The 20,173-nt window shown below is 51.8% G+C and overlaps 1 protein-coding gene across 1 annotated transcript in view; it reads right to left on the bottom strand.

The window, feature by feature from the left end:
* Window positions 1-130: 130 nt before the first annotated feature.
* LOC122368622 (embryonic polarity protein dorsal-like) overlaps window positions 131-20,173 on the bottom strand; it is a gene marked incomplete at its 3' end in the record, with an annotated part of 29,040 nt that continues 8,997 nt past the window's right edge. The window contains exons 3-5 of the mRNA XM_043342761.1: window positions 4,427-4,577; window positions 2,775-3,157; window positions 131-274 (exon numbers count right to left, since the gene is read on the bottom strand). Coding sequence (XP_043198696.1) covers window positions 131-274; window positions 2,775-3,157; window positions 4,427-4,577 — 678 coding nt within the window. The remainder of the gene's footprint in view (window positions 275-2,774; window positions 3,158-4,426; window positions 4,578-20,173) is intronic.

The following is a 20,173-nucleotide window of genomic DNA, read 5'->3' as shown; positions in this document are numbered from 1 at the left end:
AGAGAGAGAGAGAGAGAGAGAGAGAGAGAGAGAGAGAGAGAGAGAGAGAGAGAGAGAGAGAGAGAGAGGAGAGAGGAGAGAGAGAGAGAGAGGAGAGAGAGAGAGAGAGAGAGAGAGAGAGACCACTCACTCTTGTCGAAGATGGGGTCTGAGACGACTGGTGTGAGCGGCACCACGAACTTTCCCGGCTCGTGGCCCTCGACAAACACTTGGAAGCACAGTCGCACTGTGTTCAGGTCTATGGCCGTCGGCTGGAGCCGGTGGTCGAACCCGGCTGAAATGGAGGGGGGGGGGGGGTGTCAGTACTGGACCCAGCTGGTAAAACGGGGGGAGGGGTATCAGTCAAGATCTCAGACAAGGTCAACACAACATGCAGAGGCGTGGGTAATGTGAGGCGCTAAGAGGAGCTAAAGCAGGATAATGGACGCTATGTTAGCTTGTAACCTCATCGAGACTTGGTAAGTAGGAATCAGCCGCCACATCGCCAATGATCTTATATGAAGCTCTGATCTTCGAGGACCTAGGGTGCAGCAACACAAAGACCGGCGAGATATCAAATTCATAACGCAGCTTTACGGTCTGAATGCGTCAGATCTTCAGAAACTCAGGAATGCAGTTGATAATCCCACGTCACGGCACTTAGTCCTAGCCATCAGATACTGTTCGTGCGTAGTATCTAGCTGTATGACCAGCTAGGCCGGCTGACAGGCCGGCCTAAAACCACAGACCACGTCACACATCGCTGAGCCGGACCCCGTGCCGGCCAGAGTACCATGACGGCGCTATTTCTGATCAGACAGCTATAAATCACCCGACAACGCAGGAGCACTTGGTGCAGCCGCGTCTGGCCTTAGTGAATCCAAACACAGGGCGCCTAGCAATACAACGTCCCCGGCCGAAATAAACCAACTGCACTGGCGAGGTTAGCAGGTCGTATTCATTTGAATCAGCTACATCAACTAACTGGTGAAGCTAACCGAAGAGGGTAGGACTAGGAAATGAGCAGAATAAAAAATTAGACTCGCTATGAGTCGTTTAATCGGAATCCTCATGGTGCAGCATGTAACCCATTCGCACCATCCACCCAGCGAGTGTAGCCGGATACCCGCTCCCCGCCCTCCACTCTGCAGCGGGTGACTGTCACCGCGCGGGGCGCTCATCCCAGATCAGAGGCGCCGACCCACCGGTACCGTGCACCGCTCCCTCCCCGTGCTCCGGTGTGACAGACGGGGGATCGGTGCCAGGCCGGGCCAGGCTCCGGATTGAGCCGCCACGGGTCCAGACCGGACCGGGCCCGGCCTGGACTCAGACCCCGGGTCAGGCTGCGGGGTGTGAAGTGGACTGATACGAGTCCGTATCTGAATCTGAATGAACCCAGACTCGACTCCGAGCCAGTCTAGAGAGTGAGTGGCACACATGTCCGGAATGAGGCGAGGAACCCGGACTTCGACACGGCTGGCCACCGGCCGCTCCGGCGCCGAGGCGCGGCGCGCCGCTTCACCGCTCCACGTGCGCGCGCGCCGCCGAAATTGGCGCGAACCGTGACCGGCCGGCAGCGGGCTGGGAATCCCGAGTGGCGGCAGCGCGCGCGCAGCCAAGGCCGTGCACCGACCCGTCATCGGCCCGCACCGGTCGCCGGCCTGAGGTAGTCTGCAGAGTAGCAGCGACCGGCAGAGACCGGGCAGGGCGCGGCGGGAGATCTCTGAGCGAGGTGCTCGTCCGATCAGATAGTCGCGGGGGCGGCTAGGTAACAGCCTCCCCTGCCACCTGCTCCCGCCGCCGCTGTTGCCATGGCCAGACGGAATGGTGCGGGAAAGCGCCGCGTCACCGCCCGGCCCGGCGCGGCCCGTTACAGTCACAGTTCAACAGTGCGAATAAAGAGCCCGTCGGGTCACGGGGGACATAAGCCCGACCATGACTGGGCCAGGCACGACTCGTCTGGTGGAATTCCAGCCAAATCTCCTCCACCGAATCCACACGATCCTGAATCCACAGGCGGACTTAGCTAGATATCCAGAGAACGCGTTTGAAACAAAGAGCGGAGACATTGAGGATTAACTGGTAAGACATCCTCGCTTAGCCGTTTGGGCAAGCCCTCAAGCCAATGAGATAAGAGCACAAGGCATGGACTGGCGGACACATGGGTGCCTCGAGCAAGGTACCTGGAAAACCCGCACAAACGTGTCACGCTTTGGAGGTAATCATAAACCGGTTTACCGGGCCGACAGCTAACAATAGAATGTCCGCCCGGGGGGGACAGAGTATCCATTGTGAAATAAAGGCACTAGGCAGCCGAGCCGAAAACGGCCAAAACACGGCACGAAAAGTCAATACACTGAACGGATGAATGATGCTCTAATTTCCAGGGATATTAGCGGCTAGAGGGATAATTGTTCTCAAATGGAGTCGATGATTACATAAATCGAGTTTCCCAATAGTCGTGCCGTGTTCGGTAATGCATTTGGAGGTAACAAGTGATACGATTCGTTCGATTTTTAGACAGTACTCAAGTGAAAACAAGTCTCCATTTGCTAAATGCAAATCTAAATATAGTGCATCGTGAATGCAATAAGAAACATACTCTAACATTCGTGACAAAGTCGCCCGTTTATTACGGGCAGTAAGGCAACCCAATTAGAATAAACCTACCAAAACTGCATTAGCCAAACTGTGGGCACTGAGGACAACCTATCGAACGTAGCTTTCAATGACCGAACAGTTCGAAAGAAACTGATATTTAACTCACTATTCCCCATCCCGGTCGTAGCACTCACTTCTGAAGGGATCGACCAGGATGGCCTCCCGTTGCCGTAGCGAGTCCTCGACGTCCTTCTTCTTCACGCACTGGATGCCCAGGTTCTGGAACGTCACAGACATCGTCTCCACGTTCAGGTTCACCGTGCAGACGCCCTTTTTGCAGCCGTCCTTTCCGACCAGGTTGTGCGGGTGCGGCCAGTGCGGCGGGTCCTTGGTGACACAGGAGACGACCACCACGGCCGGGCCGCGGTAGCCGACCACCTTGACGCTGGGGAAGGTCTTGCTGTCGGCGGTCGAGTGCGCGCCCGGGATGCTGCCCGCCGAGCGGCCCTCGCACTCGTACCGAAACCGGAGCGCCTTGGAGGCCGGCTGCTCGGTGATGACCACCTTGGCTTGTCGCCTGCCGGAGAGAAGAGGTAGGTTAGGGGATCCGTCGCACATACACCGCGAGGAAAAGTGACCACGTCATGGGAGGTTATCATGGTAATTGGTAACTTCAATAATAGCGTGCATTGGTGACATCACATGCGCACAGCTTATCGTTGATGACGGCGAGTACTTATGAACTATAGAGAAATGAATGACAGCATGAGCTTCGAGCCGACAGTGATTAATTATTGCATGAGAGGCAACCGTATGGTATATAACCCCCGGAGCCCTGAGGGTAACAGAGAGTACATTGCACCGGTCGAGTATGACGCACACTTCCTTTGAGAGCATCTATAATCTATTCCCAGCAGTGATGTGACTTCTCGGTAAACATATGCCTAGACAGATGGGGTCTATTCTACACTGCATGTTGCAATGTAAATATATTCAACAGCGTCAGCGGTCAGGAACGCTGCAACCGGTACGACTGACATGACCCTGGACAAGATGCCTGTTCGGACGATATACTGCCCGCGGTGAGCCATGAAACTGCTCGGTGATTGTGGAGGCGCCACCACGGCGATAGGTGTCCGTTTAACCGGCTACTTATCACTCAGCCACTGGGCGTGATGACAAACAAATAGTTTGCGGTTGAAACGAGCCATAGGCTGTGGATAATGATGGCCTCGGGTCTGATTTACACGCAGTGTGCAGGCATAGTACGCTGTGATCCATAGGACGGTAATTTATGGAGGGAAAATGTTTAGCGTCACCGCAGCAAGCTAGCTGAGCGCCACTGGTCTTGTACTTTTGAGCGCATCCATAAGGAAAGTGTCACCGAGTTCTATTCTCTCCTGACGTTTTTATTGTAGCCGAACCAGCTACAAGTGACGCAAACACGTTTACCAAAAGAACCACAGGTAAAACGGGTCTAAATTTTGCTGGCGAACGCTAAGATCCTCCACGTGTGCCACCAAACTGCATCCAAACTAGATTGTGACCGCAAGATCTGAACACAGATACACAGGACCGTCTGGCCACAGAGCTAAGTAACATGTCACGGCCACTGTCCAGCAGTGTACATGCTAGTCGCAGGGGGATTCGAAACAAAACTTTTTAAGCGCGATGAAGTACGGGACGTCTCGCACTCAGCGAACGTATGGTGTAGGGTATTACTAACATCCCGTTCGTGCGAAGCGAGCGTAAGCGTAGGGTATTTTAAGCCTACCGACTCTACCACCCACCTGTCGCGTAGCACAGAGTTGTAGGGTATTTCCAGCCCACTGAATCCCCTACCCACCTGGCGCGCAGTACGGGGTCGTAGTCCTCCGGTCGCGGTGCGTAGTGCATTGGCGCGTGGCTGTAGAGCGAGGCGCCGACGGGATCGGCCGGCCCGTACGACATCTTGGAGTCGCCGTCGGCCAACTCCAAGTCAGTCTCGATCACGTCCACTGCCGGAACAGAAAGGTCACGTCAGCCGTCAGATTTGTGCCTCGTGACACTCAACAACGACGTATACAATAACGGCACTACACGAAGTCTGAACACTACAAATTCCAAATACTATGTGAAAGCCGAACACCTAGGATTGAAACGCCACAACGCAGCAAAGTCTCGTTCCCTCTAACTAGTTCATCACTGGACCTGCGAAGTCGTAGTCCATCACAGGACCGCTATCATGCTCGTCACGGTCACGCTCCCCGGAGAACGCGTGGGCGGATCGGGCCACATCTCTCCGCGTGCAGCACGACGAACTCCTGGCATCACCGTCACGGAATCCTTTCCAACCCCTGACTCATCAGCTCATGAATATTTTCCACACATTCGCGGTCATCATTTCCGATGGCGAGGTGGCGTATCCGCTGGCCGGCCTGATGTTGACAGTCGTGAAGACGCCCCGGGGATGGACACTGGCGATTGGTGAGCTCATCTGATGTCGCCGTGGAAAATCCATCCCCGGGGGAGCACCGTCAGACTGCAGGAAATGACGCCAGAGGCGATGATAGATGGACGGGGAAGGGACTCGACCGCTGAAGCAATTCTAAGGATTAATTTCGGAGAGTGTCGAGTTCTAAAGACGCAAACATTAGCCCAGGTCACGAGAGACTCCGTAAGGGCTGGGCTGTATTCCCTGAATCCTACCGGCTATATATGTATAGCACTCGGTGCTACAGCCGGTGCATGCATATTTATTTGGTATTGCTGATAGCTGGTCAAGGTGGCTTAATTTGGAGCATGCACAACCATATCTAAGGATATCCATGAAACACAGGATCAAAATCGAATATCAATATGAAAGAATGCTTCACAAAAGAGCCAAGTAGGCACAACAGAACCTACATGCACTTGCCATTTGGTCTGAATCCGTGAGATCCAGTATCTGTGCATGATATGACAACTCCCCACGTGAGCAGGCGATTACTAGGACGTTTTAAAGCCCGATTTCAGGGCGATAATGCTGCTAAAAATCGATACAATCCGGACACGATATGTAACATGTCTCAGTCTGCAAATGGCAGCTGATCCGAAAGTTGAGCAAACATTACACAGGCGCTGGGCTCGCTTCGCCATGTATTTGTAAACAAACACGAACAGAAGCTCGAGACGAGGTACGGTTGATAGCACCCACCGGGTCCGTATCTGTCCCAATGATGTTTATGGTGACAGAATGGATGCATTTAGGAGAGTAAATAGAGCATCTGATCCTTACAACCACGGATGAAAGCAAACGTTCGTCTGATAAAATGAAAGTCGACTGGAAATAGCAAGTTTGTTATCAAACTTTTATGACAAAACTCGCACCCCACCCACAGAATCTAGTGTCCTAAGATCGCACAAGATCAGGCTACTTGCCACGCTGATGGATCCTGAGGCGGGCGGTGGGTACCAGCCGGCGGGCGGGCGGCGATGGTGTTCGCTGCACGCGACATACCACCGGAGCATCCGACTGCGATCGCGCGTGGCTCCACCGCGTCCGTTCACGGTACAGGCGCGCCGGACCGGCCGGCAGGCTTCAGGAGGCCACGGCAACACGATGGCCAGATGAAGTTGGGTTGGGTGATAAAACGGCGGGGTGGCGAGACAGGACGAGTGTGATGAATAGGATGTTTCATGTCGTGGTTCAATTCCGATCTTACAGACTACTCGCAAAGTTAGAACACCTCGGTATAACTACACATACACATACAGCCAGCCTACACAGCCAGCCTACACATACACATACAGCCAGCCTTCACGTTTCCATAGTGACTGATTGAGCCATAGACCATTTACCGGCTGGATCAAACAGTGTGCACACCTGACAGTTCATCCATCGAGGGCGGATCCCGTCGGGTGGCCGCGAATGTTCCGCGTGACCCAGCCGTGCACCGGCTGTGGTTGTGCACCGTGCACCGTGCTCTGTGCACGCGGCGCCACACGCGGCGCCACACGTGCACGCCGACCAAACGGCGGAAAAGTGAACAGACCTGAGCATCAGGTGCACATGTGTGACAGCTAGCCACCCCCACGGCTTTATTGTGACATCACCGGTTGACCGAGCTACATACACAGGCGTATGCTGGGTCCGACCCGAGCTAGCTTTGGCACCGTAGATGTGACGCATAGAAACATCGCTTGTCTTGTTGTCTTCAGCACAAACGATCAAAACACTACAAAAGCCTACCAATCACATTTGAGCACATTTGATTGCCAAATAAACCCATCACAGCGACTAAAACACATCAGAAGAGCATCAGCATCAACCGGAAACTGCGACTGGTTTCGGGCACACCTGATGTCATCCTGCACGTTGTGCCGTCACCCCTTTGCATCAACCAGAACAATGGCTGCGCTTTAGCCATCTGTCGCCGTGTACCGAGATACACAGATACAGATACAGGCCGCCACAAACAGCCGTCGATAACGCTATCGTGTAGGCGCCACCACCCACCAGATATCGTCCGTCGAGCAGCACGCGAGGGCGGCTCACGCTGCTACAAAAGCCCACCGGTCAGTGACACCATCGGAAAGACCGGCGGGAGGGACGCCCCTTTGGAGCCTGACATGCCGCGCGATGGTTACAAGACATGTCATGTCCTTTAGGGAGGTGTATTGTTACGTAAGGCGAGATTATGGGGAAAACTCAATGATCTCGTTCTTAGGTAAGAAGGGAAGATCCCGTCACTCAGGATTCACGCATAGCTGAACAAAGCCATGCGGATTGCGGAACGTCCTTCACAACGCCGAGAATGGTTGATGAGACTTTGGAAGAACCAAGAAACGCTTAAATCACGGAGTAGTCACGAGTTGCCCCGACTGCGGGGTTCGTGACCACGTGATCGCGGACATCACGGATCATAGAGCGACACGTCACGTCACACTACGTCAGGCCATGTCTGCCATCATCAGGCGCTCAAGTATGCCACATGACGGCGTGGAGCAGACAGGCTGAGAGCGCCCGACGGATATGGTCCGAACGCCCGTGACGGGCCGAGCGTCCGTGACGGTGACATCACCAGCGGTGCCGGATCCGACGGACGGGTCCCACGCCCAAATAAAAAGCAGCAAGGACACTATGGGATCCTGTCTGAGGTGAATCATGCTTTACATCGCATGAAAAGGCTAGGCGAATCACTATTGAATAGGATACAGATAACAGCGAAACATTTGAACAAAATAAAGTAGTGCACCTATCATTTTCCTTGTTTGATTTAGTCATAATGCTCGTATAAGACTGAGCATCAGTCTGCAAACATCACGGCATACTGCAGCTCCTCGTCATAGCCTATTTCGGGCATCGGGTCGGGCCAGCAGACGGTGAGGAAAACTGAACCAACAGCAGGATAGGGGTCATGTTTTTGGACATAACACGCCACCACGAGCACGCCATTGGTGTATGTCTGTCTGCTTCAACTTACCACACTCGCGAAGTCCAGCGATGCCACCCGTCGGTGACACTCACTAATAAGTGCTCGTCGCACCACGTAAAAGGACGTTCGGTCAGTCACTCCAGCGTATCACCTCGTGGGCGACAGACCACCACGAAACCGGCACTCCTCCGCCCACAGCTCCTTCAGTCCTCCGTGCCCGTCTCACTTCCCTCCACACCGCAGCACGTGCTCTGAGGCTGCGACTGGGCCGCCCTACGTGCGACCCCGAACAGACGCAGAGACACACTGGCCGCCGGCGGCACCGTCGTGCTGTAGTAGCGCCGCTCGTGGGGAACCACGCGGCCAGTGTGACGTCACTCCCGTCTGGGTAAGCCCGGCCTGACGTCACACCTCAGAGACGAGGCGGTGGAGGAGGCTCGAGCGGCGTCGGCGCGCAGTGTCGGGGCCCCGGCCAGCCGACGAACCAGCCACCTCCGGGAGACGGATCGACCGCTTCCGCTGCGAGGGAAGTCCGGGGTCGTGGCACATCCGGTCTGCCGGCCGGCCGAGGGCGGTAATAAGGTTAGGTCAGTCGGTGAGGAGCGAGGTCGGACACCCGTGTGAACCGCCCTTAGCGAGTGGAGGGGGAGACCAGACACCATCAACACCCACCGACCTGGGTGGTCCGATAGTACTACGTGTCAGTCAGTACGTGACCCGTATTCACGTGTTTGACGGTAGCGTCTTGACGGAAGGCATCGTCTGGCGCTGGTCGTACGCGCAGGCCTCCAACACTAACAAATCGTCCCGAGGTGGTGACGCAGGAGCAGCTCTCGGTGACGGTGGTGTAAACACAACACCAGCCAGCAGAACGGGGCGTCACCACCGAACTGTGAGACCAAAGGCGTCACAGACTGCACCGGGAGTGCAGGGGGTTCATATACGCAGCGCGGACATATTGAAATGACGCGCGCGGCGCGAGAGAAGTAAGTCGTTCGGCATTTCAGAGACGTCATCAATAAGATGTCGTGATGGTCAACAGAAACGTGACCTCAGTCATGGCATCAGGAAAATGGTGTTTGAGAATTGGGTGTATATGCTGCGGAAATCTGTCGATTTTATTTTTGGGCCAACACCGTCAACTACTGACGTAGCAAGACACGCCTTATTCCATAAGTTATCATAGCAAATGTCCTGACTATTGATAACGTCATTGGAAATGACAGCAGTGGCGGATCCAAGGGGGGGGGGTCACATGGGTCATGCCCCCCCTTGAGGCCCGGGGGCCCAAAGACCTGCCAGGGGCACCACCGGCCTATCAGGGGTATCACAGTCCTGACAGGGGCACCACAGGACCGCCAGGGGCACCACAGGCCTAGCAGGGACACCACGGGCCTGGTGTCCCTGGGCCCTGACAGGACTGTAACGCCCCTGACAAGCCTGAAGTGTCCCCGGCAGGCACGTGGTGCCCCTGACAGGCCTGAGGTGCCCCTGCAAGGCCGGTGGTGCCCCTGGCAGGCCTGTGGTGTCCATGGCAGGCCTGTGGTGCCCTTGCTAGGCCTTTGGTGCCCCTGACAGGCTTATAATGCCCCTGGAAGGACTGTGGTGCCCCTGGGCCCTGACAAGCCTGAGGTGCCCTTGACAGGCCAGTGGTGCCCTTGCTAGGCCTGTGGTGCCCCTGGCAGGCCTCTGGTGCCCCTGGCAGGCCTCTGGTGCCCCTGACAGGCTTGCGGTGCCCTTGGAAGGACTGTGGTGTCCCTGGGCCCTGACAAGCCTGAGGTGCCCCTGACAGGCCCGTGGTGCCCTTGTTAGGCCTGTGGTGCCCCTGGCAGACCTCTGGTGCCCTTGCTAGGCCGCTGGTACCCCTGGCAGGCCTCTGGTGCCCTTGCTAGGCCGCTGGTACCCCTGCGCCCGGAGAGGACTGGTGCCCCTGAAAAGTCTGAAGTGCCCCTCGGCAGGCCCGTGGTGCCCCTGACAGGCCCAAGGTGCCCCTGCGAGGCCGGTGGTGCCCCTGGCAGACCTCTGGTGCCCCTGGCAGGTCTGTGGTGCCCCTGGCAGGTCTGTGGCGCCCCATGGCAGACCTGTGTTGACTGGTGCCCCTGCTAGGTCGCTGGTGCCCCTCACAGACCTGTGGTGCCCCTGGGCCTTGACAAGCCTGAGATGCCTGGCTATGACAGGCTCGTGGTGCCCCTGATAGACCAGTGGTGCTTAGTGTCCTGAAATTGATTTTTCGGAGAGTGTGATTGAAGCTGCGAGGACGTCGCTATTTCAAAAGGACGTCGATATCGGTGCGGAGCCTAAGCCACTGAAGCCCTTACCTAAATCTCTTAAAATTAGCGATTTTCACTGGCAATATTGACTAATACCACCTCAAGGCACCTCAAATGATCATATATAGACACAAAGTAATGCCAGTTTACCCCTAGTAAAATACAAAATTCAAGCATTCACCACAAACACCAAAACAACACTTTGAAGATGTCTAGTTCTTGTCCATGATCGTACATAACAGTCAACAACAAATATGCTGCAACAAAAATCAGCCCAAGAGCCAGCGGCTATCACTAAATATTGACGTCATAAGAGGGATATCATATCGAGCAAGAGGACTGATGTAAAAAAAACAGACGTCCAAACAAAGAGGTGGAAAACGGCTCGGAAAATTAATTTCCATAGCTTCCTGTTATGAAATTCAATGAAGAAAACTCCAAGGTGGACGCTGAATTTTTCTTGGCTGGAAAAAATGTGAAATCATCGTGCACTTTTCAGTTTTGTACCGACGTCGATTAAATGGGAATAACAAGGTCAATCGACGTCCCCAACATTGCGTGTATTTTTAAGCCAAGGACGACATACTTGAATTAATACTGTTGAAATTCGGTGGCCTTATTTTAATTCAAACAGATAAACATTAAACTTTTTCCCCAACCACTATCAACATATGCAAAATTGACTACTTTTAAAGGGCATGTTCAATGGGCAGCGCTAACCCGTTACTGTGACCTTCTGAGGGGAAAAAATAATTAAATATGTTACAGTAATTTGATACAAAAGGTATGTTGCTTGCTTATAGATAAATGTCCAAGTAATATATTCGCATGATTAATTTCTATCTATACACTGCACAGTTACTAAAACTGAAAAGTGGAAAACGACGTCCTCAGATCCCTCTATTCCGACATCTTTTCTCCTTCATATGGCAGCATTACCTTCACATGGTAAAGGAAAAAACTTATCCATATCTGACGCACAGAAAACAAAAATAAAATAAAACCGCGTTGTTTACTGTTGCGGCAGTTGGCCAGGAAAGGGGAGTTGAGTGTTAGAGTGAGTTTTTGAGGACTTAGGATATATTTATTGTCATTTTGCATAGCCGTGTTTTTAGGCTACAGAGGTGATATTTCTTTTTGTTAGTTTGCTTTTGGTGTTCGATATACCTATCGACTTTTATCTGTCAGGGACGTCGTTTGGCTTTCTGGGACGTCACAAAGAGAATCTGTTAGGTGTGGGTTTCCACCCAAATTCACGAAAATCAGGACACTGGTGGTGCCCTTGCTAGGCCTGTAGTGCCCCTGGCAGGCCTCTGGCGCCCCTGCTACCCCTGCGCCCGGAGAGGACTATGGTGCCCCTGAAAAGCCTGAAGTGCCTCTCGACAGGCCCGTGGTTCCCCTGGGCCCTGACAGGCCCAAGTTACCCCTGCGAGGTCGGTGGTGCTCCTGGCAGGCCTCTGGTGCCCCTGGCAGGTCTGTGGTGCCCCTGGCAGGCCTGTGTTGACTGGTGCCCCTGCTAGGCCGCTGGTGCCCCTCACAGGCCTGCGGTGCCCCTGGAAGGACTGTGGTGCCCCTGCCCCTAGGGGTGCTCATGGGCCCAACAGGCCCGTTGTGCCCCTGACAGGCCTGTCGTGTATACTTGCTAGACCTGTGGTGCCCCTGCTTTCTGGCAGGCCTGTGGTGCCCCTGGCGGGCCTGTGGCGCCCCTACAAGGCCGTAGGTGCCCCTGACAGGTTTGTGGTGTCCCTGGAAGGACTTTAGTGCCCCTGACAAGCCTGAAGTGTCAAGGACAGACCCTTTAGACGCCAGGGTCAAGTTCGTCGGACTGACAACGATTTGCTTACCTGATAACGTTCCTGGTAAGTACTCACTACTCAGCGTCCACAACATATATACACATAGCACATTCATATATACTTGCTTACAATTGGTAAATGTGGTAGTGGCTAAGAGTTAAGATACTGACTAAAAAGAAAAAATAAAAAGAAAAAACTGAAAATGGGGGCACCACCAAAATGAAGTGGACGAAATCCGTTGAGTTTTTAATTTTGGGTATAGGTAGGGGCACCACTTCGATTCATGACCCTCCCCTTGGAGTTTTCCTGGATCCGCCCCTGAATGACAGACGCAAGCTTCGCAAACAGTCGACACAGACATTATTTCTCAATCAATGCAGATACGATAAAATTTGCTGTTAAATCGACAAAAAGTATCAATCATCTACTGATATAGCCGAAACGTAGGACAACGCGTTGACTAATACAATAGTCAGCAACTTATCGAGATAAGAAATTACGAAGGCAGCCAAAATCCTCAAACGACAATGTTTGTCATCATACACCAATCACAAAATGCGGCGGGTAATCTACCGCCTCCGCTTACTCACAGGTACGAGCGGACGGGTGTCATACAAGTGTTGTGCGCTTACTCATACGAGTGCATGAGTAAGCGCGCAACACATTTACGAGAGGTTCAATGGGCACACGAGCACCAACGCACCGCGACCTTGCCAGAAGAATTCAGCCTTGCCATTTGTCAGGTTCATGCGTATTGCGTAGTGCTTGACCAGTATATGGACAGTGGGTTAGTGCAAAATATTCGGTGGTTGCTTGCATAGTGTGCACACTTTACTGGGTTGTTTTAAATTCAGATAGCTTTACTGGGTCGTTCTAATTTAAGACAAGTGATAAAATCAACCAGCAAAAATCGTCAGTTATTTAAACAGGTCAATCGAGCCATTTCCATATCAACAAACTTACTTATTAGATTAGCTCGTTGTTCACCTTTAGGAGCTTTGATATGGACCAAATATCAGCATTGACGCGGACAAGGCCTGAGGAGCGTGCACCCCTCCCCTCCCCTCCACCACCATCACCCTCAGCCCATCGCTGCCAGTCCCGTTACCACCCACGCGCAAAGTCGGCGCGACTCACTTGGTTCCAGGTGCTAATAATAAATTCACCACAGAATCGATAACCACGCGGTGAAAGGCATGAGGAAGGAAACGGAAAGCCAGGATTTGACAGCTGGACATACCATTGTTTAGAGCAGCAGTGTACTTGACAGAGAAATGCTAATTATCTACATCCGCCCTACACGTGGCACGTGCGTGATGAGGAAATTAATGCATCCATGGTATGCTTTTAAGTGAAAAGACATTGGTATTTACCACTACAGGTATAGTACCACGGCGTTTCGAGAGGCTTCTTAGTAAGGTGAGCGAGTTCTCAGAACGACTAATTTTCTCACTCTGGCAAACAAATTATAAATCTAGGCAGACATGATATAAGTAGTTCCAATAGTTAGGTAAATAAAGCACGATAGCCTAACCGTGTCGAGACTTCGATCTCATACTCGCACGCGTGTCTCATTTGATCGTGATGTGAGATGTGCATTACGCGACAAAGAGGCGGCCTTCAAACGCAAGAAGTCCGACCCTTCGCCTGAGAACTCTCGTGCCTTTTCACTTGCCCGATCCGCTTTCAAATCTCTATCGAACTCGAAATATCGTGATTACCTCACTGGTCTAGTTCATGACTTCAGAGAAACGCCTAAACGTTTTTGGTCATTTATCAAGTCCGTAAAATCTTCATCGCATTCTTCTCCAACTTTAGAGTACGAAGGTGTGTCGTATTCTGATGACTATGACCGAGCAGTTTGTTTCAACAAATGTTTCAGTCGCAAATTTTCAGATTCCAAAATTGACTCACTGCCTCTCACACCAATGCTGAACGTGTCGACTTTGTGTAGCTTTCATGTGCCACCGGGCAAGGTTGAACGGCTACTGCTAGAACTGGACAGACACAAGGCGTGCGGTCCAGATGATCTCAGCGCACGTATACTGAGGGAGTGCGCCCGTGAGATTGCTGTTCCGCTTGAGATTCTGTGCCGACTCTCGGTTGAACAGGGCGTGTTTCCATCTCGGTGGAAACAAGCCAACGTGGTGCCAGTGCACAAGAAAGGAGACAAACGTCGCCCGGAAAACTATCGTCCGGTCTCACTGCTACCGCTCTGTTCTAAAGTTTTAGAAAAGGTTGTTTACGACTGTCTGATGTCTCACTGCCGTCCTGTCCTGCCGCTGAGCCAACACGGATTTTTATCAAACCGATCTTGTGTGACCAATCTTACATGTTTCATGAGCGATGTATGGGGTGCCATTGCCGAAGGCAAACAAACTGATGTTATTTATACCGACTTCTCTTCCGCTTTTACTAGTGTTAATCACGAACTTTTACTCTATAAGCTAAACAAGTCTTTCAACGTAACGGGTCTTGCATACAACTGGCTTCATTCATACCTTAGTGACCGTAAACAGCGTGTTGTTGTCAACGGGAAGCAGTCAACATGGACACCTGTGCTGTCGGGCGTGCCGGAGGGAAGTGTGTGCAGTAGTTTGTTGTTCGCGTGCTACACAGCCGACATCCCGCTTCATGTCAAGCACGGGTGCACGATGTATGCAGATGATATCAAGCTGCACAAAATGGTTCGCTGTGAAGATGATGTTCATACATTGCAAGCTGACATCAATGCATTGGTAGACTGGTCTCGCGCTTGGAACTTGCACCTGAACCCTGTGAAATGTCATGTGATAACTTTTACTTTGCGCACCTCACCTGTATTAGCATCATACAAGATAGGTGACGCCGCACTGGAACGATGTACGCAGGTGCGCGATTTAGGAGTTGTGCTTGACAGCAAACTGACCTTTGCTGGTCACGTAGATGCCACGGTCGCCAAAGCGAAACGCATGGTCGGTCTGCTGATCAGAAGCATGCAGCGATCGGCCGTCCCGCGCCGCGCCAGGGTCAGTTTTAAGCCTTTACTGTCTGTGTTTTACGCTCATGTTCGCTCCATCATCGAATACGGCAGTGTGGTCTGGTCTGGTGCAGCTGTGACTCACCTCAAAAGACTCGAACGTATTCAGCACACATTTCTCATCTGGCTGGCCTGTTCTAGTAACACTTGCTCACAAAATCTTAGCTATGATCACCTACTTCAGCATTTTAACGTTCCCTCGATCAAATCACGTCTCATGCAACATGACCTGATGTTCCTTTACGGTGTGTTTCACGGCCACATTGACTGTCCTCAGCTGCTACATCAGTTTCAGCTGTCGACACCTGTCAGACGCAACAGGTCCCCAGCTCTTTGGCATGTGCCGTTTGCTCGAGTGGCAACGATCAAAAACAATACCTTCTGCCGTATCCCATCGAGGTGCAATGAGCTTTTAAGAGACAACACATCTCTAGACTTCTTTTATTCTCCGATATCAGTGTACAAGGCCTCTGTAAGGCTCCATGCTGCACGAGCTGGCTTTTATTGAGCTTTTGTCCGTCCGAAGGGATGCGTGTATTTATATAGATTTATCTTATATTTATCCATGACTTCACCTGTAACCGGGTTTTATCTGTACCTGTTGGTGATGAGCAAATAAACAAATAAACAAACAAACAAAGGCATCTGTGGTATCTGTATGTCTCTTATATCTGTCATATTCAAAGTGTGATCAATTTGAATACGTTGTCAATGAACGGAGAACAGACTGGCAATACGAGTATCTTCACTATCTACATACACCCATCACAGTCGGCGTCTGTTTCAGCATACCATGCCTACCTAATGTGTACTCAAAATGTCATGGCACGACACGATGATACCGGCCTGTACCCTCAGCACCCAGGACACCCAGCACGCCTGCACCCAGCACAGCAGGCGTGACGCAGAGTCCTAAAATGTTTCACTGCAGCTCCATGAATCATCTTCCGGCCAGCACTGATAAAGTGCGTGTGTTCTTTGATAGTACACCAGGTCCGCCTGGGTTAACTATACAGCATACAAGCTACCGAGCAGCGGTAAGCCTGGGCAGATCCGTGTCCGATGCCGCAAACATCACCCATGGAACGGTACACCATTACCAGGTGGCAGCAGGCAGCGAGATGTCATCTTGCAAATCCTGGTCAGCGGAAGCATCGTCAAAATCCGGCAACAACCCGACAAAGTCCCCCGGGAAACCCAGAAACGAGAGATGCGAGATTATAGCCGGTTCCGGTAGTCTCACAAGATGAGAGCAAAAATGGCAAATTATAAACAGCACAACAATATAACGAGCTGTCACCCGGAACATGGAAATCGTGAGCCCTGCACCGCACCTGACCGATCGTGAATGCAGTCTGTTCCGCCTTTAGGTCATCAGCACGACGACATTAGTGACCAACAGGATCGCCCACGTCTGGCTCAATTCAGAAAGTCGAAGTTCAAAATATATCCTGGACCAGTAGAAAGCTCTAGCTGACGACAAACATACGTTGACACCGAGATCCGGAGATCCAGAGGCTTCACACTTCAAAGCACTGGAATTTCAGACACAAGCATGACTATGCGAAACGGACTCGCACTTAATCCTAAAAGCTCCGCCCTAGTGTTGAGTCACTCTTTGAGGAGACAGAAGCACGCAAAGTCGCGGGATGCAAAAGTGATGGTCAGCTGCAGGAGGGGAATGGAAGATCTCGAGTTCGTGGAAAATGGTATCCGTCACAAGAGCCAATAGTCTCCAATGCTTGCCAGTTGTTGGGTCTTTCCGTTTACAACTCCTTATTTTCATTTTGAACGTAGTGCTTTATTTCATTCTTTCTAGTCACATCCCGTTTTAACCTCTCATACGAACACATTCCCCTCCACTCTTTCCCTAACGCGACAACAGCCCAGCGTGATGACACCGACAACTGGCCAGAGCAAGACGCAATACAGCAGACTATTAGAGAGCCGTGAACCCATTCACGGCAACAGACGGGGGAAGTGAGCCTGCCGGCCCGTTCGACCTCCTCCTTGCATCACCGGGGTGACGACAAACGACACAGGAGCAGGCCGTGATGGACCGGCGATTTGTGCCCGCACTGGGCAGAAGCACAGGTAAGTCGGCGATAGGTGGCATCATTTGATTCACACCTTGTGTCAGACTTTGCCCTGGTTCAATTATCGTCCATCAACTGGAACGCGACCTTTTTGGAGGCACCCGTCCTTGCCGCCGAACTGGTCAAACTTCTCCCGGATGTGGTCACTGCGGGTCACTCCCGCGCCACTCCTCGATCGCCTGGCTACTCATCGGGTGCCCCTCACCCACAGCCAGCCACAGAGGTGCATCATCCGGTCAACAAACGAGGCTCGTCATCGTGGTGACTCCCAGCCCATGTTGCGAGCTGCCTCCCGATCTGATACCCATGCAGATGCCCTCAGCTCGGGCGCTGGGGTAAGCCCGAGCCGCTGAGCCGTTGGACATTCCGTCCTTGTCCGGCGCGGGTCCTCTGACTCTCACCGGGACCAATATTACTTCACAACTAGCCCGGACCGCCCCCGTCTAATTCCGCTTTTGAAGGTGTTTGAAGGTGTGTAGGTAAGGTACGAAAGCTCGGACGAGGCTGTCGCAGCTCCTTCGACGTCTGCTCAGCAGTCGTATGGTGGTTCCCCTACCACCGAGCACCAAGGCAGCTGTGCAATGAGAGACCGTGGTGAGTGGAATTTACGATGGTTATTTGTCACCGAGCGTAAATACGAGAGGCTGAGTCGGGGTACGTCGGTGGTTGGGGAGATGGGTAAGGCCATGAACAGACGAGCAGCTTCCGTATTGATGTAAGTAGATCGCTCAAAACAGCCACGATATAGGATGACACAAATCGACGATGGGTGTCTTTGGGAGCACCAGCTTCACACTTGAGTTTATTACAGTGTTCTAAAATTGGATTTTGGTTGGGTGTGACGATGATGACCAAAAAATCTAGGATGAGAAAAAAAAAACAAGTGAAAACCTTTATCACTTTCGCAATACAGGCGTAACGCTACGCTGGCTTATAATAAAAGAACATACCATTCCTGACCACCAAAACTAACCGAAAAAGACGATGCAAATAGGTAAGGATGATATACGGCAGAATTATAACTTTAGCATCTGATCGCCAAGTGTTTCTAAATCCGTCCCATTTTATCCCAACCTTTGTGTTTGATTGAGACTAATGAAGTTAAGAATCACCCTTGTCTCTTATACAGCTAAGAATGAATACCTACTTCAACCAGTGAGATTTCATTTTCCTCACAAGTCAAAATGCATTGTCACAATTGAATGACTGTCCAGTGGCCATCCTTCTCCTAGCCTTAAATCAATGCCTTCCTTTCCGTTTCAGATGCAGACAGCAGATATTACCGTCAGCATCTGCTAAGTTCCTACTCATGCTTACTGGCACGGATCCAGGACGGTCCTTCTGCCTGTATATTTCTCCTAAAGAAGATCATCCGCGGACCTCCATCCTCGCGACGCCAGTCGCCATCATGCGAGCGAACTAGGTCTTTAAGAAGCAGAAGATGCAATGATTCTGTTGAAATCTGTTGTCATATCTTAAGGAGGGTGGGGGAGGGGCGGGTGCGGGGTGAGGGAGCTCTCCCTATATGCAGGCTTTGGTACTAGTGCCATGTGGAGAAGTTTCCTTTCTTTTTTAAGCAAAGGAAGTGGGAAGGAACCTGTCGTTGCCGTTGCAAAGGGTATCATTCTGTCGTCCTGTATTATTGATTTAGTGCAGTTGACTCAGACTGTGTAATGCGTGAGGCGTGGTCATCACTGTGACACTGTCAGACATAAAATCTTAGGTAATCATGATACCCTGATGGGCAGTTTGTTGACGTAACTGATCACTATGAAACCAGAAACCGTATAACTCATGTGTTCTGGCCTCTGGGACGTTTTGCGCCTACAATATGGCAGCACCGCTTCCAAGATTACTGTATATTTGAGATAATATGCGGCAATATAAGTATGTAGTTTTCGTTCGCATCTGATCTGGTAATATTCGTACAGTGTACACAGTATAGCTTTGAGCTTTCCATTTTCAACAGATATGACAACGGCCGGATGATACTGGAAATGGTGCCTTTGCTCTGGGCACACGGAACGGGACGCAGTATTGAGTATGCAATTGCAGTCGCACTATGCAGCATGACATAGGTACGCCGGAAATCTCCCGGCCCGAACGCCGGAACGGCCAGCGATAGTCGGTACTCATTACGCATAGTGAAAATGGAAACGGTGTCAGCGCAACTCTTCGAAAGGAACGGTGCACTACATGAGACTAGACAAAGGGTCACTGATTAGGGCACCCCAAACGGAACGATGTGCACTGCGCAGCATAATACGCAATATCGCAATAAAAAGCGTGCAACTAACCAGTAACCAGGGCATCCATATCGGAACGGAACGGGATGCAAAAAAAAAAATGATAGGATGCCACCGACCTCATGGCCGGCCACCGAAACGGAGCGGTAGCTTCGTATCATGTCACGTGATAAGTGCTGAGTGAGAGAGCGTCACTGATCAGTGATCAGTGATCAGAGCACCCGCAACAGAACGGAGGGCATCAGTGATCACTGATCAGAGCAACTGCAACGGAACGGAGGGCATCGCTAATCAGGACACCCCAAGCGGAAGGGAAAGCGAGAGCACAACTGACCAGAACACCCGAAACGGAACGGGAGTGAACGGAACACATTAGCGGCTCGCCGAATCGCGATTCCGGCCAAACATGGCCTCAAGAAATAGGTCACAGGTCAAAGGTCATTTGGGTCAGGAATAAGAGATTTTCAGAGTAGGTGTCAAATTAATTGACTCGAGGGTCCTGAAAGTTTCGTCGCGATCGGCCGCTTTTTACGCGAGTTATTCTCGAAAAAAACGAGGGGGTGGTTCGTTCGACCCCCCCCCCCTATACGGGCGAGGGATAATTTATTAAAAAGCTAGGGCCTTCTTAATCCCATCTACCAGCTTCAGAACATGTATTGGGCAGATCTGGGAATACCGTATCTTAAATTTATCCCTAGAGGTGTGCCAAGGTATCCTTTCATTCATCTTGGCTTTCCCTCGGCCGAACGCTTCGTGTTTAAAAACCTTTA

This window comes from Amphibalanus amphitrite, unplaced genomic scaffold, assembly GCF_019059575.1.
Source record: "Amphibalanus amphitrite isolate SeventyFive unplaced genomic scaffold, NRLGWU_Aamphi_draft 000962F_arrow, whole genome shotgun sequence".
Classification (NCBI taxonomy): Eukaryota; Metazoa; Arthropoda; class Thecostraca; order Balanomorpha; family Balanidae; genus Amphibalanus; species Amphibalanus amphitrite.
Note: the sequence above shows the minus strand (reverse complement) of the source record. Positions and strands in the feature narration are given on the sequence as shown.